This window comes from Chroicocephalus ridibundus, chromosome 16, assembly GCF_963924245.1.
Source record: "Chroicocephalus ridibundus chromosome 16, bChrRid1.1, whole genome shotgun sequence".
NCBI lineage: Eukaryota > Metazoa > Chordata > Aves > Charadriiformes > Laridae > Chroicocephalus > Chroicocephalus ridibundus.
Genome location: NC_086299.1, coordinates 5,237,448 through 5,262,173, shown reverse-complemented (window position 1 = coordinate 5,262,173; position 24,726 = coordinate 5,237,448). Strand labels below are relative to the sequence as shown.

Here is a 24,726-nt window from a genome sequence, read left to right as displayed (position 1 = left end):
TCACTAAACTAACTAGTACGCACTTTTACTGGTACAAAAAATCCCACACAGCTTTTCAGGCCCAAAAAGCAGAACACAATTAAACCAGATAAAAAATAAAGTTCATTTGCAATTTTGGAATATACGAAATAATGACATTTCCCGGATGTGAGTCTTCTACGTATTAACTTTGACCAGGCTAAATAAAGTTGTAATAGCCGGATGTTTGCATGCTTCTAGCATCTGGCAGCCTTATCTGTAGGAGGAGGGTGGAGCAATTTTGGTATGCAAATTACTTCTCTGGGCAGTCAGTCAGTCTGGAGGATATAAATATCGACAGTAGCATATCAAAGAGTTCTCTTAATAAATTATTCCCACCAGAGAAAAATGGAATCCTTTTATGCTCTGGCTTTAATAGCAGGAATTCTAGTTGCTTTGGTCTTACTGCTTTTAATTGCAACTAATCGTAATTCCTTCAAGGTGGAGATTCCTCCTGATGTTGACCAGCCATCAAAGCTCCGCTTATATCATTGTGTATACACTCTGGTGGAAGTTCTGGTGAGTTTATCATACTCTGTGATATTGTGATTTTAAGGAAAGGAAAAACCTGAGTAGCGCTATGAAGATATGCATTTAAATATTGCAACTATTTGTAATGGGAACTTTTAAAGGCCAAAGTTCGATTTGGTATTCTATTACTGTATATACAAGCAGCCAGTAGGAGGCGAGTTCTTTTAAATCCTGAAATATGCATTCTTATGCCGCAATTATAATTTGATTGCCTTCTACAATGAAATGATTGCTGCTGTGGATGACAGGAGGGCTGTGGATATCATTTACATGAATAAAAATAACCAAACCTTCTGTATCTCAGCGTCCCTTGACATATTTAAGGTAATTTCCTAAATTTTGAACTATCTGTACAAATTTTCTTACCCGCGATTCTGTTCTTATTTCTGCAGTGGCTGAATTACTATGTCTTAGTTAAGTATCATAGAATCACATAGGTTGGAAGGCACATCCAGAGGTCATCTAATCTAGCCTCCTGGCCAAAGCAGGTTCAGCTAGACCTGTTATCACTTATTATTTAAGTACCTGTACGCCAGACTCACTGTGCTGTGTGTTTTGCCATCAGAGAAAGAAACAGCTTTTGCCCAAAAAGCTTTCAAAGAAGGCAACAGGAATATATAAGAGCAGCCTAAGACCTGGCACGTCTGGCACGTAACATGTCAAAAGAAAGCCTGTAGGAGAATCACAGAGTGGTTTCATTAATGTTTGTACGCAGCTCATCTCACGTAAAGGTATTTAGACTAACTGTGCATATTGCACTGTGATATAAAGCTTTGATGATAATCAGTTCAGCTGGCAAAGCATAACACTTCAAAGTGACTGACAGGAAGACTGTCTGCTGTAGTCTTAAAGTCCATGAAGCTCAAATTGCATGTTTTTTGCTAGTTGGCATGTGATTTCATAATTATTTTTGAAGTAAAAATCTGGTCCCCATATGATCTTCCACATAAAAAGCCTGTTTGTGCCAGAATGTAGGTGTTCCAGCAAATAGTTTTCCAAAGACCCTATTTCACCAGAAAAGGTATGCTGACATGCTGATCTGGGTACTCTCTCTCTTACACATATACACATTTTAGAATCTGGTTTATACAATATGTTTCATCAAATAACACTGATCACATCTGACTAATAGTCATACCTTTTCTTTTTTTGAGTGTATTGTTATTGGTTCTGAAGTATTTTGTAATTATTGATCAATAAGTTATGCAATAGAATACATACCAAATTCCCCATTCTTCTTCATGATAGTGTTTTCTCTGAATTTGAAGATGTCTCTGTGACATCAGGAACTCCTAAGATAAGGAAAGGAAAGAGGATATTTAGATAAAAAGCGCTGATACCAAGTTTATCACATATATTATTATCTGTCATCTGAAAGCTCTGTAAAAACTCAGGGATGTTAGAAAGTACCAATGAGATTAAATAAACACGGTATGGCAATTCTGTCACCTTCAACCATTCCAAAATCATAACTCTGACAAAAAGACTGACTTAAAGAGTCATGAGAGTGTTTGAAGATTGCTGTTTGGGGAAGGTTATATTGCCTTGGCTCTTATATTCATTTTCCCCTTTGCCAAGATACCTGAAAATGTGCATTTTCAAATGTAAGGGAAGAATTATATCTATCCATTTGTCTGTAGGAAATGGCAGTTAAGCACCCCAAGCACTGCTGGCAGCTGTGGCACAAACCGCTACGAAAAAACCCCAGGTCATCTCTGGGTTCCCACCTTTGATTCTAAATGATTTTCTCTCTCTTTTCCATGGTTCATGGTGGTTTCTTTTATTACTCCTGACCCAACTTGTTTACTGCAGCCTGGACTGGATTATTAGGAAGGAAGAAGCTGTGTTGTTTGAGAAAGGCCCTGGTGAGGAACTGGGTGTTGCAACACACTTGAACTACGTGCGATCTGGCTTCATACATACATGATAGCTGGGATCATGCACCTAAGAAACTTCTACCTCTTTGTCTTACTCTGGCATTCTTTCACAGCAAAATTACTATTTAAGGCCAATATTTGAATTGTCTCTGAGACAGACAGAGCAGATCTAAATTAAAGGCCAGATACACAAGGTTGGAAAGAACAATTTCCAAAACATAGCTGGCAATTGGTTTATAAGGCATTGATACACCAGTGTACACGGAGGCTTCTGTTACTCAGAAGAGAACAATACAATTTGCATATTTCTTGTGATGATTATCATCGTTCCATAAGAATTAATTATAATAGTCTGTAAGGACAATTAAGTTCTTACTTATGGGGAAGGGAAATGTTGCCCCTAGCAGGATATACATCCGTTACAACACGTGTTCAATATAATGGAGGATTCCAGTGTGACCTCCAGGCTATCTAAATTATCAGCAGGTGACTGCCCTTGGATAGGAAATGTTTTGACACATTTAACGACCCTCTCCTATCTTCAGAATATTTATTTTCCCTGATTAGATGTAAGAAACTGATTGCAGAGCCATTTCATGAATACTTGTGAGATCCTGATGAAGGCAACAGTTTCACTGATGGGGGAGGAGACAAGATTCGGAACAATTTTCATCAGTTCTTCATTTAGGCCACCAGCCCTTCATTATCGATTATAGGCATTAATGATTTTTCTTAAAGCTTGTCACTGACCCTGTGGCATGGAGATGACCCAAGACCAGTAAGTTACTGAATCTTGCACACAAACTGGCCTGAGTCTTTTTCACCCAGTATACTAAATGCTGTCATGCTAGGGGTATTTTCATCTCACCTAACCTTAAATACTTTAACTGAGAGATCTGAAGTACACAGCCTCTCTTTACAATCAACGGACATGAACAGACATCTCCAGAGCGTGATTTAACACACCTGAAATTGGAACCATCCTCAAGAAATGCCTCTTTCTCTTCACTGATTAGAAAAGGAGCCTCAGGCCTAATGACTCTTCCACACCTAAGCAAATGCCTGATGTTACTTGTGGAAAATCCAGATCAGAGAAATTAGAAGGTATTTATATAATACAGTTCATGGAACAAGTATTACAACATTCTTCCAGAAACAATGGCACCTCATGTATGTTTTCACTTTCATAACCGAAATCACAAAGCCACTAGAGTTATTTGTGGTAATCCTGTAAAGCAGCAAATAACCAATATAATTACCCTAAATATAGTATAGAAAAAGTAGCTTGTGGCCTTTAGAGAGTTAGAAGCCTTGAATTCCCTATACTAATTTATCATTATTTATTCCCTATACTAATTTATCATTTTTCCTGTTATATCTACCTAGGCAAAGAACTTAGAAAGTCTGGGCATCTTGAAAGAGCACATACTTATAAGATTGATTTTTGACGGACTGCCGGCATGCAGGGATTCAAAGCTCTTCATAAAGGATCTGCATTTTGATGAGGTGCCAGTGAGGATTTACCTCCCGAGAGTACCTTCTGCAAGCAAACGGAGAGGAGTCATCTTCATCCATGGAGGATGCGGGATGTTCGGAAGCATCAGTAAGGAACTGAAAGAGAAAACAAGATTATTTAGGATTGTTAACTATATATTTTAAAAAAACTCTCCTGAACCTAAAAAGTGACTGAAGCTTATTTTGAGAGATTGAGAGACAGAAAGCACTTAATGTTTATTTTTACTTTTTAAACTCTCTAATCTACCCTTATTTAGTATCTAAATTATTTTTATAGGATGTAGCATTCTTTATGGCATATATATTCCTTACAGTAAATGGTGCTGCTAAAGAAATAAATTCCTTTTTTGCCTGAAAACCTGACAGAACCTATTCACACCTGTATTCCTCCCTGGAAAACTGCAACATGTTTATGAGGATTTCTATAACTGTTCATGGCAATCCAAGTGGCCTACAGCAGCCACTTTAGAACATGTGTCCATGATGTACGTACTTTAATTATGCTTTTTTTCTCCAGTTTAATTTATTAGAGAAAGCAGATAATTGCAAACACATAATTTAAAAAGTTCGAAAAGATACTGTTTCTACAGGCAGCAGACATGCACACATATTAAACGGTGTTTGAATTCTTTAATTGAAAGAACACATCATTGAGCAAATATCTGTAAAACAAATCTAAATACAGCAAATTCAGAACTAAGGCTCACGGAAAACCCAATGTCTCCTTAAATAGATTAAAAGAGGCATATTTCTGCCCACAACCTTACCATGGAATAATTATATAATTAGACAATTTACTGTAACACAATTTGGATGCCTCAGATTTCTGCCTGAATTAGCCACACAAAGATATCCTGATTTCACAGGGGGCGTACCAGCTGCACCCTCCATTCTTCAGAAAATAGTCAAATCTCTGCTTCAAATGCAGAATTCATTTAGCCTTAGCTGTAGTACAACAATGAGCATTTCCGCAGCACAATATAACATAGCTAAGTCAGTCTCAGACTGAGTTACTTAAAACAACGTAATAAGCTTTTACAAAGATCTCAAGCTATTTTATCCCTTACAACCACTCTAAGGCATTGTGCGTAAGAACCACGGAATGGTCTGGGTTGGAAGGGACCCTAAAGATCATCCAGTCCCACCCCCCCGCCCTGGGCAGGGACACTTCCGCTAGACCAGGCTGCTCAAAGCCCCGTCCAATATGACTTTGAACACCTCCAAGGATGGGGCATCCTGCTCTGGGCACCGTGTTCTATTGTCTCACCACCCTCATCATAAAAGCCGTCTTCCTTATATCCAATCTAATTCTACCCTCTCTCAGTTTAAAACCATTGCCCCTTGTCTAATTGTAATAATTATAATAATAATTCCTTATTTTCCTTACACATCAACAGTCTCCCAAAATGTAGGAACTTTACAGTGTGTCCTGATGATCGAAAGTCTAGATTATTTTTACCCTAGAGAAAATTTGAGTAGCTCACTAAATAGGCAAGGGACCCACAGTCATGGTAATATGTCATAAAAAAATAAGGGATGATATTGCTTTAAGTATTCTAAGATATTAATTACATTAACAACATTTGTTCTTCAGGATGTTATGAAAGAATATGCCGGTACATAGCCCGAAAATCTGATTCAGTGGTTGTGTCTGTTGGGTAAGTGAGCTCCACCCCGCGATCCTCCCAGAAGGAGAGAGTGCCGCTGCTTCCCCCTGCCACCCCCACCTCCCCGAACAATGTCCATCCTCTACTTACATTTCTTTGAATATAAGAAAAGAAACTGAGCTCTAGTGTTGCCTACCCCTATGTTGTTGATATGGGTGAGCAAGCATGTGCTGTGAAATGACCATGAGAAATACCTGATACAGGTTTATAAAGTCTCACACGTAATACGTATGTCAGCTATTTTCAGAAGAACAAAGAGATTTGTTTGCTTTTACATGGTTATCACCACAAAAATCACTGCCTTTGCTTGATAACAAGAAATTATAAGCTGTTGTCCCAATTTCAGGTTTTACTATTTAGGGGGCTTTGGGGATGATTTTAAATGAGTCGTATAAAATCTAATAATTTTTTTAAAAACTGCATGGACCACTGCAGTTCCTTCTAAAAATTTCTTGCTTATAGAAAATAGCTGATGGTATGAAGAAACTCCAGTTTCCAACAAATTATTTCATGAAAAAATTCATTACTAAAGAATTTTATTAAATCGGGAGGGATTAGTTTTGAGAATGAACTGCACATTCCATATCTTGTCTCGGTAAGTCACAACGTGCTTAAAGTGACGGTGAAATAACATGTTGATATCCTTTTATTCCCTAGTTATTAGGATGTTTACTTTATGAATCCATTGAATTCATTTCACAGAACAGTGAAAAAACAGAAAAGCAGAAGCCGTGTGCCTCAGCAAACACTGCAGGGTTAAGAGAGAATGCCTGCACTCTTACCTTTGTAGTATTTATCTTTTCCTTATTAAACTTAATCTTCTCCAGAAAGCCCTACGACCATGAATACAGAGAATAAAGAACGATGGCCCTTAAAAACATAGTCTCAAATGTAGTCTTACATGTCACTGGAATCAAATTAAGACACTTTAACTTGACAGGGTACCTGTGTGCCTGCCTTGCTTTCCATCACATGAAAGTAAGTTGTTAGTTAAGAAATAATCAGAGATTGTTACTTTAACATCACTCCTCTGTAATTCAAGTTCCAATTAATAAAATATATGAAATAATTGTCTCCAGGAGGCTAATTTGCCACCACAGTACATTTACTGTATGGTGTTTTATAATATAATATATTATTAAATCATTCTTTTATTATTAAAATGTAATCATGATATAAAATACTGTACTAATATATAATAATACAATAATCAGTGTCCCCGGTGTCAAAGGCTCAGGAGCCAGACCTTGGTTGGATCCCGTGGGCATCCAACCCTGGATATATCTGCGAATATCCAGGATTGCCTCATAGCATACGCACATGCAAGGTCAGGCCCCGTGCGAGAGCTGCAGCCTTCCCTGCTGGCACGAACTGGGATCCCAGGCAGGTCCACTCAGATCAGGAACTGGGCGCATGCGTGGCTTTGTGTAATGTGGGTGACCAGCCCGCGCTACTCAAGCCCTCATGCTCTTCAGTTATGCTAGAATAAACTTCAGTGATCAATGGTCTCCGTATTTTGACAGAAATAGGAGCGGAAGTTTCTGGTGGCTCCAGCATGCAAAACTTTAAATAAGTAATACTGGTTTTGGTGAATTTTTGCAAATATAAGATGCATTTAAGATGACACACTCAAGCAATTTACAAATATATGTATTTGTAGTAATTGCTCTCTTTTGTACGTTTCAGGTATCGTTTATGTCCTGAGTATAAGTATCCAGCCCAAACTCTGGACTGTCTCACTGCTACTGTCCACTTTTTGAAGACTGCAGAAAACTACGGGGTGGATCCGGGTCGGATTATTGTTTGTGGGGATAGTGCAGGGGGCACTTTTACTGCTACTGTTTGCCAAGAACTGGTAAACAGAAGAGATATCCCGAAGATACGTGCCCAGGTACTGATCTATCCATTTCTCCAAGGACTGAACTTCAATCTGCCATCTCACCAGAAAAATGCTTTCGCTCCCTTCTTGTCCCGGGAACGTGCAGTCCATTTTATTCTGAAGTACTTGAGTAAGGACTGCTCTATGAAGGAAGCTGTTCTGGCAGGTTCTCATGTTCCCGAGAGTATGAATTTGAAATATAGCAAATGGATAAATCCAGAACTTATCCCAGAGATATTTAAAGTGGGCTATAAACCACCGTTACCCACTTCATTTTTACCTCAAGTCCACAAAGAAACAAAAGAACTGCTTAAGACGAGACTTTCCCCCCTGTTAGCAGAAGATGCTGTTGTTTGCCGCCTACCTGATACTTGTATAATTACCTGTCAGCATGACGTGCTCAGAGACGAGGGACTCTTGTACAAGCAACGGTTAGAGGACAACAATGTCAAAGTGACCTGGTACCATGTGGCGGAAGGCTTCCACTGTGCACTGGGATTTTTTGGTTATGGTATTTTCTCTTTTCCATCATCAAGTAAAATAGCGAACCACACTGTAAACTTTATAAAAGGCTATTAAAATGTTTTCTTGAATACAGTGAACTGGTATGCAGCCAGAGTGTACTTCAGTTAACTATTTACTAGCTATTTGTACATTAGAATCTAGGCAAGAAATAAGTTAATACAGCACAGTCTGCTGAATTCTGATTTTCAATTGCTATTACTTGGGAACACGATGTATTTTTCATCTTTTTTTTTTCAAACCCATTAATTGGTATCCTTGTTTTGCTGTTCTTATGTTGTAAGAATTTTTGTTCTCTTCTTACATCAAAGAATAAAAACGCACCATAGAAAAAACATTTTAAAGCATGCAATATAGGAGTAATCAAGCAATGTACATATGCATATCCACAGAACACACACAAAATCAGCGTGAGAGCACAGATAAAATTTCCCCTAATGCCTCTGGAGACGGAAGATACTTTCACTATTTCTGAGAATCAATCATCATCAGACTATGTGTGTAGGCAACGAGTAGCTTTGGACTTGGCTGTAAAATCTGAAGGAGGGAATTGGGTGTACTTACGTATTGGATTTTGAAGGGAACTGGCTGAGTCAGAAAGGAGGTGCAGAAATGAGAGATGTAGGAGACAGCTACCTGTAAGAATCCCAGGCTGGCAACAGAGATGCAGTAAGGGAGAACTGCACAAACCTAACTGCCTATCCTGTAAACTATGTTCTGTAAAGTTCCTTTCTGAGAAGCATTTGGCTGTATTCAGGGAAGACAGAGCCACAGTGGTTTTTGCCTTTTTGTAATCAGATAAACAATCAACTTGTTTACTCAGAATTTGGGGAGACAGTATGTAAAAAGCATGGAAGCTGCCAAAATAATTTCTGCGAACATCCAAAATGTGAAGGGAAAAAAAATTTAAAAATCTCAGCTCGATTTTTACATTGCTTATAGGACAGATCCACCTCGGCTAAACACAAATGCCCAGGTAATTTCCATTGCATGTCAAAACTGCAGGCCACGCAATTCCTACGAACTGTAAAATATTTCATCATCGTTACGCAACCACCTCGCGCTTGCCATATCTATGCCCGCAGTGTGGAAAGAGGTTAGTACCCAACCTCATCCTCTGCCAGCCACACTGAGTAGGAAGAAAATGGTGGGTTAAATTGTCACCATATAAATTACACACGGTGACAAGTTAGCAGTTACAAAGCTCTGGAGCAACAAGTTGTTACTTGTGATTTCTTGCTCTCAGGTCCCTCTCAGCAAAATGAAATTATGTTTCTTCATGCTCTGTTGACACACAGATACTTTGTTTAATTTTTCCTATTGCAGGTATTAGAATTTTTTTTTTCTAGCCAAGAAACCCTTCCAGGAGTAAATAACATGATAAAGTTCCAAATGTTCCACTGTTTGTGGATTACAGGATCTGCCTTGGTTATACAGCCTGTTGTGAAATTGAGGATTCATTTTGGTTTCTGACCTCAAGACGAAGGCTGGCTTACCAACTTGCATGTTGGTAGCTGAAGAGTTGGCATCTGCTGTAAAGGCGATGCAAAAACCTGGACAATATTTAGGCAATTAATGCATGTCTGCTCTGCCACGGCTGTGCTGTTATCTGTACGGGAACAAGCTGGCTTAAGGTTAGTGTGGGGATGACTTCATGAACTTCAGTCAAACCCGTGAGAGTCATTAGGCCTATCTGTGTTTAAGATAATTTTTATTGATCCATCACTCTTTGCACCTCCTCTACCAGGCTTGTTCTTTGATGAGCCTTTGCAGGTGCAGAGATGGTCGGAAGTCCCAGAACTAAGGACGTCTGTACAATTCCACTTCATATGTTTTAAGTCAGGAGATGATCACATATAATCACATACTAATTCACACACATCTCATTCAGTGCAGCACCTGTTATACGCCTTGTCGGTTCAGCGATCCAATACTTGTTTTCTTTTCGTTATTCAGTCTCTGGACTTGTGGCTCATTTATGGGCCAATGATGTCCAAACTCTACACTGATCTACTTCTTCTTCTTATTATTATTATTTATAATATGTCAACAGAATTATTAGCTCTCTTGAACAGAGGCATTTTAATCAGTATTGCGGGTTATAACCACGGTAGCGCAGATGGGTAAGTAGAGAACAGCAAGTGCTGAAACAATGTATTCCTTTTTTAGTTGTGACTCCCATATTTTCTAAAATTTAGAAAGTTGCAAGATGTAATTGTCTCCATGGAACTTCCTGCTCTCTAATTTATTTTAATTAATTACAGATCTGATATGTGTCTTGCATTGCTAAGATAGAATGTTTTTTCATTTGAAGACATTTTACAGTTTCCAAAGTGTGGCATTAGTTTTCAAAATTATCACCCATTTAAAGATTTTTCTTATTTCTAGGGAAAGATAGAAGATAATTTTTCCTAGCCTCTACACAGACACCTCCTGACAGCATGTTCGTCTCTGCCTGCGGGTTTAACGAGTACAGTTGAGTACTTAAAACACAATCAAGCACAAACTTGCCGTGCACCTTCAGAATTCTGCACATCAATGTCTTTCCACAAGGAATTATGCACACAGAGAAATAATCATAGATACAAGTGTGCACACACAAGTTATCGCACAAAATAAGCCATTAACAGATCTCGTCAGTGCTTTGCATGCAAGCTTACAGCTAAGGGCAGGCAGAGCAGGTTGGTGAGGACCCGAGCAGGCTACTTCAGTTTTCAAGTTCAGACTCCAAGCACCAGATGGCTCTCACGCTCCGCAGCGCTCGGAAGGAGCTTCTTGGGTCAAACAGCACCTTCCCTCGGGAATACTTCCCGGTGCAGGCATCCATTCGCTCTTGGTGTGTGTGAGTCTAAGCAGGTGAGTTCCTGGTTGCCACCTAATCAGCACCATAACTCAAGAGACAGGCAGAGAGTTCTTGGGACCCCTGAAGGCTACATGAGGGAATAGTTCCCACTGTTGCAACTGCCTCAGCCGCGGTCTCCCCTGGTGTGTGCAGCGACACGAGAGAAAAACCTTAAGGATGCCAGCCTAGTATTGACAAGACTTCAGGCACTGACATTTAGCTCTTCATTGGAAATTAACATGAAAAGGAATTCCTGGAGTAGAAGAAAATGGGACTTTGGCTTCAAGGGCCAGTTCCTCTGGTCTATCTCACAGGAGCAAGAGATAAGGTTAAAAATCAGAAGCTGGAGAGAGCATGCATTTGAAAGATTATTTAGAGAATGGCTCTCCACCCTGGGCCTCAAGGAAGCTTGCAAATTGCTGAGTCTACACTTATAAAATATTAAGTGTTACTCTGTTATTACTCTGTGTACCTGCAATGCCCAACAAAAAAAACAGTTTATTACTTCAGGAACCAACTAATTTATTTATTCTACAGCTGATACCGGCTCCCAGCACATCCAGTCTTTGTGTGGAGCCTCTGGGGTTCGTGGGAGTGCTGTGATGTCTGGACCTAGATAACGTGCCCAACAGAGTCCAAGACCTACCAGCTTTCCGTAAACTGGCTACCATAAAGACTGGCTCCAAAAAGATTTTGAACACAGATGAACAATAGGTGGCAAAAGCCTTAGGACAAAGGGCCTGTCACAAGTGTCAGCAGACTTCTTACATCCCCAGAGGGTCCAAATCTGATAAGTATACTTAGACCGCACCTAACTCATTGGGACAGCACAGTATAGCACAAAGACAATTAACTACTTTCACTATTAAACTCTAAAGAAAGGAGCTGCAACCATGTTTTGTGTAACACTATTTCCTAATGATCTTGCCAAGCTATAAGAAAGTTGAATCCTATACGTACCTCAGTCCTGACGGGTTGGAATTTACCACTTCCATTTCCCAAGAGAGTGTCCCAATCACCAGGCAACATGTTTTTCACCAACATCCCTTATCGAGCTGGGTGACTGTATCAAGTGCCACAAGGAAGAATAAACAAAAAGGAACCTGATTTTGTACTTTGCATGTAAACAGCCTTGTGGCAAGGGAGGGAGAGGGAACGGAGACATTGGGAAATTAAAGTCCGCAAAGAGTTGTTGGATAAAATGAAGAAACAGTTTGGGCAGAGGGATAAGAACACAGAATCAGCTTCTCAGAGAGCGTATCACCAGACTCAAAAATTATGTTCCTTCCTGTTTATTCTAAACAATTAATAAACAGCTTCTAAAGTCAGGAATCAAGTCTGAGGTCTTCTTTCCTATGCAGGTCATGGATCCTGCATTCTAAAGTTCTGGGGTTCTCTGCATTTAGTTTCATTTTAATATACATCTCAAGGTGAGCTCATCCCACGTACTTTTTTTTTTTCTTTAAAGGAAAAACTTTACACATTCATTTTACCCATACTGCTATTTTTCAGAGTGAGAATCTGTTGCCTTCACTGTTGGAGCAGAATGGTAAAAACACACTGTTCCCAAAGGTGACATCACATGAGCTGAAAAAGTTTTGCTTTACAGATTTTTTGTGTCAGATTAAATCTTATTGCTAATGATTTGCGGATTGAAAAATATGTTTGCACCAGAGGAAAGCAAAGATCCTAAAGCTCACCACAGAGTACACAGAAAAGAGCAGGCTGCTGATGTCTAGTCATTGCTAGTAGCACTGAGACCGTGAAGTCCAAGTCTAATTTTCATCAGTTGGAATCATATTTCTACCTGGAATGACACCTGTAAGTAATATATTAATGAGAAGACAGAGACTGCAGTACTGTAAGGCTCAACCAAGAGGCTGTTAAAAAACCAAACCCAAACCAAATGTAACAGTTGGTACTACAGGCTTTCACCTGCTGGAGAAAAGCTCTGAAGTAAGACGAAGCAAGACGCAAAGCACTGACACCGGGCTGCAGTTGCTGCTGGTTCCAACAGATTCAAAGATGCAACGGCACAGCACTGTGCAAAATCAGTCATCAAACATGATGAAATGTGTTTGCGACACTGAAACCTCGATTTCACTAAAAGTCTGAAGAAGTAAGGTGTGGAGGCACAATAAAACCAGAAACTGAGCAGCTCTAAAGACGATTACTAAGAAATCCTGTTCCACGGGAACTCACAGGAGTTCAGAAATAAGACACACTTGACTGTATTCAAGAAATAGGGAGAGATATAACAAGTTTTTGTCTTCTCATAACACTGACGCTACCAACGATACATCAAGCACTGGTTCTATGGTGATGGGCACTGACTCAAAACATGTTAGCTGCAAATACAAAAAACTGCTTACGCAAGCCTCTCCCACAACTAATTGTTACTGTCTGTTTAATTGTATGGTTTGATTGCCACATGTTTTCGTCTTCTCATTAGCATTTTGAAAAGCTGGATGACGGGATATGAAGAGAAATTGCTAATCCTGTGCCTTTACCTTCAGAAATACTTCAAAAGTCAGAGGGGGAAGGAAGCCACAGCTGGTTCTTTCATTTGGCTCCTAACAGTGCAGTGAGATGGAACTCCTTCTCGAGATTTTTCTTGTTGTTTTGACTGTCTTTGTGGCAATGGCATTCTATTATGAACACCCCAAGGCAGAAATCCCTCATGGATTTAGTCAGCGCCGAAAGCTTTACTTTTTTCACTACGTCCTGAACTTTGGGTTTGGTCTGGTAAGTAAAACATCATTAAAGCTGAAGTTCTTAATGTAATTTCTGATAGAGGGGTAATGGATTGGTGAGGTTTTTTAGAATTAATGTTTAAATACATTGCAAATATGCAACTGGATTAATTTGGTGATGTGAGCACCACTGCAGAGACTTGCAGCTCAGCTGGCTATAATAGACTCTACTGCTTGTTATACAGCACCAAAGGTAACAATATGGAAAAAATAAAATTCTGTAGACTGTGTAATACCCAGTTTTTTTTCTGATGGCCTATGTCTTACCTTTTAAATTCTGTGGCCTCAATGCAGTGCTGGAAGGCTTAAGAAGCTTACTGCAGTGTAAATGTGGAACTTCTGCTCTGCGTAACACAGTGAGCAACCAAATGATGTCCGTGATCTCAGTTCTCTTCTACGACTGTATCACTCTCTTCCTGAGCCATCTGAAACACAGCTGCCACATTCATCATCTTTTGCCTTTCAACGTGTTCATGTGACGAACTGGGAGACAGTACACATAACATTAAAGCTGTCTTTCTGTGTCATTGGTTTTGGCACATTTTTGATCCTCCCTTGTTTTTCATCCTTGTTTCTCTTCAAAACTAAAATGTGACTTCCCCTTGTCTTTCCATTTCATCGGTTATCCTTTTGTGAATTGATTGTTGCCCCTCTCATTTTAAAAACATTTCTTCTGTGATACCTGAATCAAGCTTCTTTTCTTTTAGTTGTTTAAATTGAAGTGAAAAAGTGAAGTGAAAAAGTGAAAAAAGCTGAAAAAACACTTCAGTTTCTTTGGCTTGTGCATTAGATTTCACTTCAATTCCATGTTCTAATGTTATTATTTTTTCCTCCCTTTCCCTGCTACACTGCTTATTAAGTTTTGTTTGAAGTCAGCCAGTAAGCTCCTAAGAACGTGACTCATCACGTCTCTTGAGAAGTTCCCCACCCAGGCCTGAATACTGCTATGACAGTAAAGCCACACAATAAAATAGGATAGTAACAGAAGTCAAATTAAATTTTCTTACATCTACTATACAACATGTGGACTTCCACACTGTCAAAACACTCTTTATATACTCTTTATCCATCAGACAAGGGTTCATCTTTGTGTAATTCACAAAAGGCTAAACTGTAGATTTTAGAAGCTTACTGGTGATTAATGTAGTTTTTAACTTCCGATCTTTTGTATCCTTTCTGCTGGCCAGTGAGAGGCCAAGCAAAAGCACCGTACCACATCACCTCAAAGGAGCAGAAAGTATGGTTATACAAAAGTTTAAACGCAAGTGAAGTCTGAGTCACGTAGCAACTCCTGGTATTGCTGTTGGGCCAATTACTTATGCCCAAGCAGCCAAATCCTTTCAAAGGATGACAACCTATGATCTCAAAACTGCAGGGGAAATTAAAGTTTACTAGCATACCCAGTCTTCGGCTGGGACAAAAGATGCATGTGTCGTCACTGGAAACAAACCAGTTTGAAGTAGTTGTGCCCAATCTAATAGGTTTTCTGAAGAAATGTCTGCACTCACCTCTGAGGATATACCTAAACAAAAACTAGCTACATCTTAAAGTTAATAAAACTTCTTCATGGAAAAAATCTATTAACTCATCCCTTATTTTTTCATCCAATATTCAGTCTGTAACAAGAAAAACTGACATATCAGTGAAGCTATGCGATAGCCAGGGAGTTAGGACTGATCCTGTCTGGGAAATAGAGGGGCTGATTAAATTATGCTATCTACTGTGTTAATAGTTTCTAAGTATCTTGTACCGAATTTATTCTAGTAATGATTTCGGTAGAAGGGCTAGCACAAAGCGCCATGCACATGAGTTGTGGGGTGTACACAGTAGGCCTCTGTAGCCGTGTAAAGAGGACAAAGGACCCTGACACCACACACACGGCTCTGACACATCCCTCCCACAGACATTACTCTACGCGTGTTGCTGCAGGCCCCAGTCCTTTGCTTGAACACGTACCTGGGCTCCCACTCCTGAGCTAACACAGCTCTTACACAGCTTTTCCCCTGCTGCATGGAAATCTCCATGCCAGTTGTGGCCAGCGGGATCAGTTTTTCAGTATTTCACTGTGAATGCCAGACACTGCTGCAGAGGCTGAGTTAGACGACGCTTCAAATGAGGTCGCAGTTCCCTAGTGCAGTCCTTCGACTGTCTTATGCTACAGTCTTTATTAATTTTAAAACTGTCATGTCAGCTATAGTGTTATCCTTAATGAATCTATAACTAAACCATCCAATTACTGGTTTACAAATCATACTACTAAGCAGCTGCACTTATTTACAAATGTCAGAATGTAGTTTATGTTTGACTGACTTGGTTAATTGCCTGCAAAAGGGCAAGCTTTATGAACATGAAGATCCTGAAAGTGGGATTTCTGTCAATAAAGAGATCAGTGATACATAGTCCAGCTACACACATATGTTCACAGAGCCCAATCTTTTGTCTGTCATGCAAGTGATCACTTTTTTCCAGAAACCAATTTTTTTCCAGAAACCAACTGGCCAAGACCCAATACCTCCCTTCGAGGGGGCATATATACTAGAAGAAATGGAAAAACAAATAAAAAATGCTAATTCTGCTGCTTCTTGTAGAACTTCTATTCACAGGAACTGTACGGTTTAAAACAATACAATTTAAAACAACAACATAAGATTAAAATATCATTTGCATGTTAACAGAAATAACTACGAAGATTACGCGTGATGGCCCTAATTAAGGGTGTCTGCCATAACTGCGCGTTGTTGCAGGCAACCCATAGAAGATATTCACACCAGTGAAGTGACTGAGGGCAATATAAATAAATGCCAATCTCCGTGAAAGCTGACCTGCGAAACTATTGCAAGTTTGACAAAAACGAGATGTCAGACTGCCAACACTAAACACAGCAGTTGATGATGACTCCTGTCTTTTTTCAGTATTTCCAAGTCAAAGAACGTTTCTATATTATATACAAACAATATAGCTAATTACAGGTTTAACCTTTACTGTTACAAAAATATTAGTGTGAAGAAAATATCGGAGGGAATTGGAAGATGAAAGAAACAAAATTATTTTCCCATGGACACCATACAGGCGTTCTGTAGAAGGAATCATTATGAGACAAAAACTCAGCCACAAGATGATCCTTCTTTCATATGGGATCAGCTCCTCAAATGGCCCAAACCAGGATACCTACATCCAATTCAACAGGACCCCACTATTGAGCTCCATGAGGTATGGCACATGTGGGGTGAAAGCCACAAGACTTATTGTGGGTTTGTAAGATACATGCAGCATACACCTTTGCATATGCAATTCTTTTTGAAATACATATGCATGAATAATGGCAACACAACAAATTAAATTACTCATTAGAGAAGCCTACTGCTGAAAAGTACAAAATTTAATCCAATATAGTGGAAATACAGTGCCTTGTATTTTTCCTCTTGAGCAGGAATAGACTAGAGCAGACTCCAACCGAACAGCTTAAAGCCACCCAGATACACTGAAGCAGACTAGCTGCGAGCGACACAAGAATCTCCAGCCCAAGTGTTGAAGTAAGAATCACCGGGCTGTGAGCACGCCAAGCTAAGGTTCAAAGCTGTTTCTGTCCAGGAGGCCAGCTGTGGGAGATGCTACGGATTTTTTTTTCTGCATGTTAAAAAATAGCTGAGTTTAGGAAACTGAAGTATTAGTCACATTTCTTCATCCAAAGCGAGAGCCTAAAATGCTATAACTACCCTTGCCTTGTTTGGTTCAGGCACATGGCTACAAGTTGAAGTATTTGACCCCTTCTTTCATCTACTATTAATAGTTTGATTTTTTTCCTACTGATAAAAAAATTAAGCCAGGATTTCACCACTGAAGAATGAGGTAGTTTGAAAAACACTATGCTCTCACCTAACATTTCTAATATAATCTAGAAATCACCCCCAAACCCTATGTTCTGCTCTATAGCCCTGCTAACATTTTGTCCAGGGATGTAAGATGGTATTGATGAGCCAAGTTACTTGGCTTTTTGGGCAGGCTTTCCCACAGCTCAAAGGCCCTGCCTTTGGAGAGGCATGGACACAAGGCAGCTACAGAAGATAAGTTCATCCATTCTTTGAATTTCAAAATTTGGTAGGTGCTACATTAAAACGAAGATGTATCCAAATTGTCATCATAATTGGCCACTTCACTGTAAGAACCATCAGGAGACAAAGTTTGAATTGACCGTGGAATTTTAATTTTTTAATGAGCAATCTCCAGGTAAGATGGAAATTTGCACTAATTTGTGGTTTCTATCCCTTTATTAACAGGCAAAATTTTTGGAAAAACTAGGTATCACCTCAGAGGTCTATTTCCTCAGGGCTGCAATGGATGGAATACCACCATTAAAAGATAAACATCTTTTTATGAAGAACTTAAGGTTTGAAAAGGTTAAAGTAAGAATTTACCAGCCAAAGATGTCAATTAATGGTCAAAGAAGAGGAATCCTTTATTTCCATGGAGGAGTTGGACGGTTTGGAAGCATTCGTAAGTAATATAAATAATATGAGCTATAGGTACAAATACGATCTAGTTTCTGATCCGACATGGTATTCCTTAAATAACAAGAAGAGTTAGTAGGTTAAGCATTATAAGTAACAAAATTAATTTCAGGACAGCAGAATGGTTTTATTTACATGCAGTCTGCACCATGTTAAATTGTCTTTATACAGGTCAGGCATCTAGAACTTTTATTCTTTGACCCTTTATAATACCTGTTTTCTTCCTTCTCCCTCATGCTTAGGAGAAAAGTTGAAAATCTCATTAGAATTTTATTTCTTATTTTAAAGAACCCAATTTGTGTTTTCATGTGTGTGCAAGCTTGTGTGTATGTATGTATACTGCTGTGTGGCTTTATGGTGGTGAAACAAGGAAAAAATACATTTTGGCATTTGAAATGGAAAGGCATAAAAGATTAGATGGTGGCACAAGAAAAATTTGTGCTCTAGATTTAGCAGAGGTTTTATATGTTTGTTTGGGGATTTTTATTTTTTTTTTTTAATAACTTTTCATCTTCAATACCACTTTGGAAGTGGCAGCAGTGGTGCTTTCTATTAACTAACTTTTCAAAGAGGAGACTGAAACAATGCATTGGTGTAAATTCCAGTTTTCTTACTGGCAAGAAGACTCCCACAGGTGTAACGAAATTGTCCAGATTAGACCATGCCACAATAAGAGAATTACAGTGTAGCATTAATCACAGAATAGAGATAAAAATTTCAGAATATTTTCATTCAACTTATTTTTAAAGCAAGTTACAATTCCATTGAAATACTCTGTTTTACAGGTGCCTATGAAAGAACATGCCGCTATTTCGCTAGAAAAACCAATTCAGTGGTTGTGTCTGTTGGGTAAGTGGAGTCAACCCCGACACACAGTATGAGAGCCATTTGTGCCTCCTTCTAGGTTTCTAAGTCTTTAATGCATAATCACCACAAGCCAAGTTCCTTGTAAAGTCAATACAGTACTTATATTTAATGATCATACGCGTTTCACCAGCACTAATTACCCTTAGGAAGAATTAGTCAACTAATCCCCACCTGCTTATTTCCAAATAATATCCATTATAATAATTCTACAATTTGTAGCCACCACTAAAAGGCAAGGATGTTTTTGTTTCCTAAAGCCATATCCAAACCACCTTAAGTTGAAAGCCAACACTGTGTTTCAAGTGTAACTGTTTCTGTTAAAAGCACAGGTGCCCAGACTACTAAATACTCAGTTTAGTAGTAGTTCTGAAAAACTGGGAGGGGATATCCACATACAACCTGCAACCAACTTGAGATGAATATTCAAAATATTTTTCTGATGAGCTGTAATGCATTTCTAAAAGAAAGAATTTCTAAAAGCTCAGGAAAAGAGTTGATGTCTTGGAAATTATTAAAATTGCACTAATTACTATTTACATCCTAAAATACTTGAAGAACCATTAACTCATTGATCCTGTTTATAAATAATTCAACTTATAAAAAACCACTGAAAACCTTTCATATTTTCATTATAAATTGTCTATGCTTGTATTCTCTAGCAATTTATTGGGAAATGTTCACTTCAACTGGAAGTGCTGGTAACTGATTCATACACACCCGCCTTGCCACCTAATTCTACAATAACTCAGCATGTGCTTTCAGTCACCTGAAAGATAGGTAAAGAAGTATTTTGCAAAGACAGAATAGTGTACTGACTCCCCCAAACTATTAATAATAATAATAATCAAAAGCAGTAATTATGATCAATTCTATTGCTGTAATTATAATCTCAGGATATTTTCCTATCTTCAGAAAGGAATATGTGAATGAAAAGATGACAACAGGATCATTCCCTAGATATGACTAAGTTAAACCACTTTCACTCCTATTTAGGTATCGCTTAGCTCCTGAGTACCCATATCCAACCCAGTTTGAGGATTGTCTCACTGCCACCGTACACTTTATGAGGACTGCACAAGATTACGGAGTAGACCCTTCCCGCATTATCGTCTGTGGAGACAGCAGTGGAGGTACACTCACTGCTGCTGTTGCCCAAGCACTGGGGACCAGAAGAGATCTCCCAAAGCTGAGAGCACAAATCCTAATATATCCGTATCTCCAGTGTGTGGACTTTAATTTGCCTTCTTATCAGCAGAACGAGGGAGTCCCCATTTTGTTAAGGGAACGAACCCTTGTTCTTGGTTTGAAGTATCTTAATAAAGACTTGTCTGTCGTGGAAGCAATATTGAACGGTTCTCATATTCCAGAAGATTTGCAACTGAAGTATCAGAAATGGGTGAGTCCTGACTACATCCCTCATGAGTTTAAAACAAGAGGCTACAAACCAAGTACAACACAACCATTATTCTCAAAAGAAGCCTATACAGTGATCAAGCCCATGTTTGACACTGTTTTTTCACCAATGCTAGCTGAAGACAGTGTTATTGCTCGACTTCCTGAGACTTTCATTTTGACCTGTGAATTTGATGTGCTTAGAGATGATGGACTGCTGTACAAGAAACGGTTAGAGGATCATGGTATAAAAGTAACCTGGTGCCATTTGCAAGAGGGGTTCCATGGAACAGTATTCTTAGCTCTTTATGGTGAGCTGATAGGATTCCGATCTGGAAAGAAGGGCCTGGAAAGGATAGTAAATTTTCTAAGATTGATGTAAAATTCTGTTTCTTGCTTTCCATTCCTGATTCCTATCTCTCATTGCTTGCAAAGATTTTTAAAAAACACCCTCCGTTTTCATTTTCTTAAATCATCTTCTTTGATTTCTGCATTGCATCTGTCTTCTTTTTACCCAATAACTTGATTTGGTGATGACTTTTGCTTCATTTTCTCTTATGACAGACAAAATCAGGTGAACGTACCTTTCTTTCCTCTACCACCTCTTCAGAGTTTTCTCCTGTACCCAATAAAAGATCTGGTCCCCATGGCAAGTCTTTCGCAACACAGTTTGGCTTGATGAAGTTCTGGCAATATTAATACAACTGCAATTTGAGGGCAACTTGGGGCCTGAATCTGCAGGTTAAATGTATAATGAGCACAGTCACTGATTTATCGAAGCCTACATCTGGTGAAAGCTGAATTTGAAGCAAGCTTAAAGAGAATATAGCAGAAAAGATCTGAGCATAGAGATAAAAGAAAGGAAAGTGGAAGGAAAGGAGAGGAAGTCAGGAAGAGGGTTAGACTGGAACTACGGGTGTTATAAAAAGTATTGGTTAAGGAATACAACATCTGTTAAAAAAAATCATGCATATACGTTTTATATATAAATAAAGAACATACAGTACTATCAGTTCCTTTACAAAGAGCTTGTACTAACTGTCAGCCTGCACTGTCTGAAGCAGGAAGCACTTTCTCATAGAGGAACAATGTAAAGCGGCAGTATATGACAAATAAAAGGATTTGGGAACAGATAGAACACTGTCAGGACCTGAAAACTAGTGAAATGCTGGAAAGTGCAGTGCAGCTGGGAGGTCGTGACCCTAGTTGAACAGCTATGCGTTACAGAAGATGTTAAAAGAAATTAAGAAAGGGAAAGCAAATTGTTGTACATCATTCTGATCACCAGATGTCAGTACACAATTGATTTTCTAACGCTAGCAGAATAACCTGGCAAACTTCTTTGTGCTCTGGGTGCAGAATATGAGTACCTAAAACACATCACAAAAGGGCAATCTGTGTTTTAGACTTAAATATTTTTACTGAACCAGTTGTTACGCCTTCACATACTAAAGCTATATGTTTAATAACAAAAGTACATTTTAAGTCACAATAATTTCAAAGTTAGATTACCTGTTCTAAACCAATCAAGTTACAGTGGTTTATTACAGAAGTCTACAACTTCAATTATCTTCAGCTTTGCTATCTTTACATTACCTCTTCGTACCACTCTAGTTAAAAGTCAATATACAACAGCAAGTATTTTGAAAAATAAGCAGGCAATTAGAAAACATTCCAAATTTATTAAATCCATTATTTATAAATAATATCATTTTTTAAAAGCATTTAACATTATTCTCTCCTTATGATGCACATTATCTGTACTGCTCCTGAAATAAACACGCATAATCCTGCAAGCTATGGCTGCTTTTATTCCTGCCAGTCTTCCTCCTCTAATTGCCCATTACCTCAATGATTCATTGTGTTTGCAGACTCTCTCATGATAGTGAAGAAACTGCTAACCTAAATATTTAGAGTAATGAGTCTCAGACAAATCTGGCCACAGCGAATTAAGGCCAGTTACAGTTTTTATATTTACATTCAAGTTACTTATGGCTTAATCAGAATGGATTTTGGTGTGGTGACCTGTCACAAAATGCCAGGTGGATGTTCCAGGGAGTGTATTTGGACTCCATTTGTGTGGAGCAGAATTCACCCATTCTGAGGAACAGAGCTGCACAGCTATGAAGACACATATACCAAGAACTTATCCACGTTTCAAAATGCTACATAAAAAAACCCTATCAAGTGACCATTTCAAATATGTACCTGCTCTGAATTGTACAGCACAAGATGTGAATTGCCATCGCTGAATGCTAATATGTAATATGTCATTTTTGTTCGATTTTTTTTTTTAATACACTATAGCTTTTCACTGCAGAATTTGTTAGCAGATGTTTAACCCAGGAGTAATTTGGAAGGCACAGAGTTCAAAGAATAACTTAGAGGAAGAAAGGGTAAAATAAAGATTTACGGCAGACGAAATGAAAGATGGCTTTCAGTCATGAGTAAGAGCAAACCGCATGGGGAGTAGCTACTAATTTGGGTGGGGAGACGGAGATAACAAAAAGGGAGGACACTGAAAGGTAGGTAGGAGGCAGTGTAAATGAAGAAGGAGATGGATCAAGCAAATACACAGCACCTTTGAAAAACAGTATCATAAAGCACATACTAAGCTGTAATTTCTTAAAGCTTCTTATTGTCAGTGTAAAGGGCAGATGGGAAGACTAAGGCTTACAGGTATAAAGAGGTCTGAGATGCTTTCAGTCATTTGTTGACATAAATACAAGAACAGAAATGTGAACTGGAGGACACTAAATTTCTTACATGCTTTACTTGGTAAAACCGAAGTTAGTTAAATTGTACTACAGAGCCTAATTGCCCTACTAAATTACCTGGAGTAAATAAAAAACAAAACAAATCAAAACAAACAAACAAAACACCAAAAGCCAGGCAAATTATATTTACCAGAGTGTTTAATTTTGAAATGTACATTAAAAAAAAAAAAAAGGAACATATCAGAAGCTATTATTTCTGCTTTTAATTCTTTTTTTTCCCTGTTTTCTTAGCTTTATGCCTTCCAGTTAGTTATGAAGCCTCGCTATACTAGACGGAATCGATACCTCAGTCATTACAGCTGGCTACTTTACCATGCTCCATTAATCCTCGCAGTATTTCCTGTATTACACATATTAGCTCCACAATAGTCAACTAACTATAGGCTAACCGTGGGCTGTGCTAGGAAACATCGCCCACAATCAGAAGTGAAATGTTCTGCAATACTTCAGAGAAAGATATTACGAGAAAAACAGTAACACATGACATTCGTTTAACTCATTAGCACCAACTACCCTGACAATTTTGCCTTTATTAGTGTTTGGTTTGAAAGCTGCCTGCCTCTTACGCTGACAAATAATTGATGTGAAATTGATGAGTTTTGTGCATTCTCAATCTATGAAGAGGTCTGTGATTCCACAGCTACATAAGCCTTGCCTAACTGACAGATTAAGCGTGGGAAAAAACAGCAAAGATCGTCTTTCTTTGAACAGGTATTGTTATAATTTTTTGCCTTCCCGTATTTACTACAACCATTTAGAGATATGCTGAAAAATTAAGAAAAGAATAAATTTTAGAAGTAACTAACTTCTTGCAGAAACAGAGGTTAACTGATGGGAAAATGGGAAGAATTAACTGAATTATGATCAATTCTGTACTCACCAACTGATGTATTAAACATGTCAGTCTCCAGCAACACTAATTTTAATGAACAAAGTATCAGTTTTGTGAGCTCTGAGTAGCTGACTGTCTTATAAGAATAAAGAACTGTACACATATCCACAACACACATTACAATGCAGAACTCCAGGCTGTGTTAATTTTCTCCAGTTTAGTGGAATCTCTTCAATCTTCATTAGTGAATGCAAGGCTGTTCTCGTCTACGGGAAGCTAAGCAAGGAAGGGGTTTTGCAATGAGCTTGCTGAAAGAATTAAAGAATGGATGTAGCAAAACACACCAGCAAACACCTACAGTCTGAAGAGCTCCTACCAGCAGCTTCTTATCCAAGATGGATATCTATCTACAGACAGAAAAAGCCTTTTTGTTTGCAGAGGTGTATGGTACTCAGAGTATACTCTGAGGAAAATATCAAATAAGAGTAAAATATTAAGATACTACGAGTAAAATATTAAGATATTATTCTGCAACATTACTTAACCAACATTTAACAACAGAGGGGCTACAATGTATGTCTGAAAGATTTTTCTTCAGACTGTCACGACTGTACAACAGATTCTTACTCATGACAGCTGCCAGGGCATAACGTTAAAAAGCAAACAAACAAAACCCCCAATCTGTCCCTTTTTTATTTATTTTTATATTAAAAAGACAGTAAGGAAATAGTCTTTCCACTCTCTCA

The 24,726-nt window shown here is 38.6% G+C and overlaps 3 protein-coding genes across 4 annotated transcripts in view; 2 read left to right on the top strand and 1 right to left on the bottom strand.

Annotated features, from left to right (window-relative positions):
* The window catches only part of DHRS3 (dehydrogenase/reductase 3), an 83,368-nt gene that overhangs the window by 41,608 nt on the left and 17,034 nt on the right, over positions 1-24,726 (bottom strand). Inside the window, exons 2-3 of one of the 2 annotated variants that reach the window (XM_063353551.1) lie at positions 3,964-4,037; positions 1,771-1,841 (exon numbers count right to left, since the gene is read on the bottom strand). The gene's annotated coding sequence lies outside the window, so the exon portion shown is untranslated. Of the gene's footprint in view, positions 1-1,770; positions 1,842-3,950; positions 4,038-24,726 lie in introns of both variants that reach the window. The other variant, XM_063353550.1, reaches the window with a different exon arrangement.
* On the top strand, positions 367-8,066 carry LOC134523985 (arylacetamide deacetylase-like 4). Its single transcript, XM_063353548.1, has 4 exons — positions 367-537; positions 3,813-4,029; positions 5,536-5,599; positions 7,295-8,066. Exons 1-4 carry the CDS (start codon positions 367-369, stop codon positions 8,064-8,066), a joined length of 1,224 nt encoding a protein of 407 aa, XP_063209618.1.
* On the top strand, positions 13,441-20,753 carry LOC134524192 (arylacetamide deacetylase-like 4). Its single transcript, XM_063353980.1, has 4 exons — positions 13,441-13,596; positions 17,882-18,098; positions 18,898-18,961; positions 19,973-20,753. The coding sequence occupies exons 1-4, from the start codon at positions 13,441-13,443 to the stop codon at positions 20,751-20,753; spliced, it is 1,218 nt and encodes a 405-aa protein (XP_063210050.1).

Excerpts from the sequence above, each read along its gene's own strand:
- LOC134523985 (XM_063353548.1), top strand. The coding sequence starts at position 367 with ATGGAATCCTTTTATGCTCTGGCTTTAATAGCAGGAATTCTAGTTGCT. Across the intron at positions 4,030-5,535 it reads CGGGATGTTCGGAAGCATCA|GATGTTATGAAAGAATATGC; the intron begins GTAAGGAACTGA and ends TTTGTTCTTCAG. Across the intron at positions 5,600-7,294 it reads TCAGTGGTTGTGTCTGTTGG|GTATCGTTTATGTCCTGAGT; the intron begins GTAAGTGAGCTC and ends TGTACGTTTCAG.
- LOC134524192 (XM_063353980.1), top strand. The coding sequence starts at position 13,441 with ATGGAACTCCTTCTCGAGATTTTTCTTGTTGTTTTGACTGTCTTTGTG. Across the intron at positions 18,099-18,897 it reads TGGACGGTTTGGAAGCATTC|GTGCCTATGAAAGAACATGC; the intron begins GTAAGTAATATA and ends TCTGTTTTACAG. Across the intron at positions 18,962-19,972 it reads TCAGTGGTTGTGTCTGTTGG|GTATCGCTTAGCTCCTGAGT; the intron begins GTAAGTGGAGTC and ends ACTCCTATTTAG.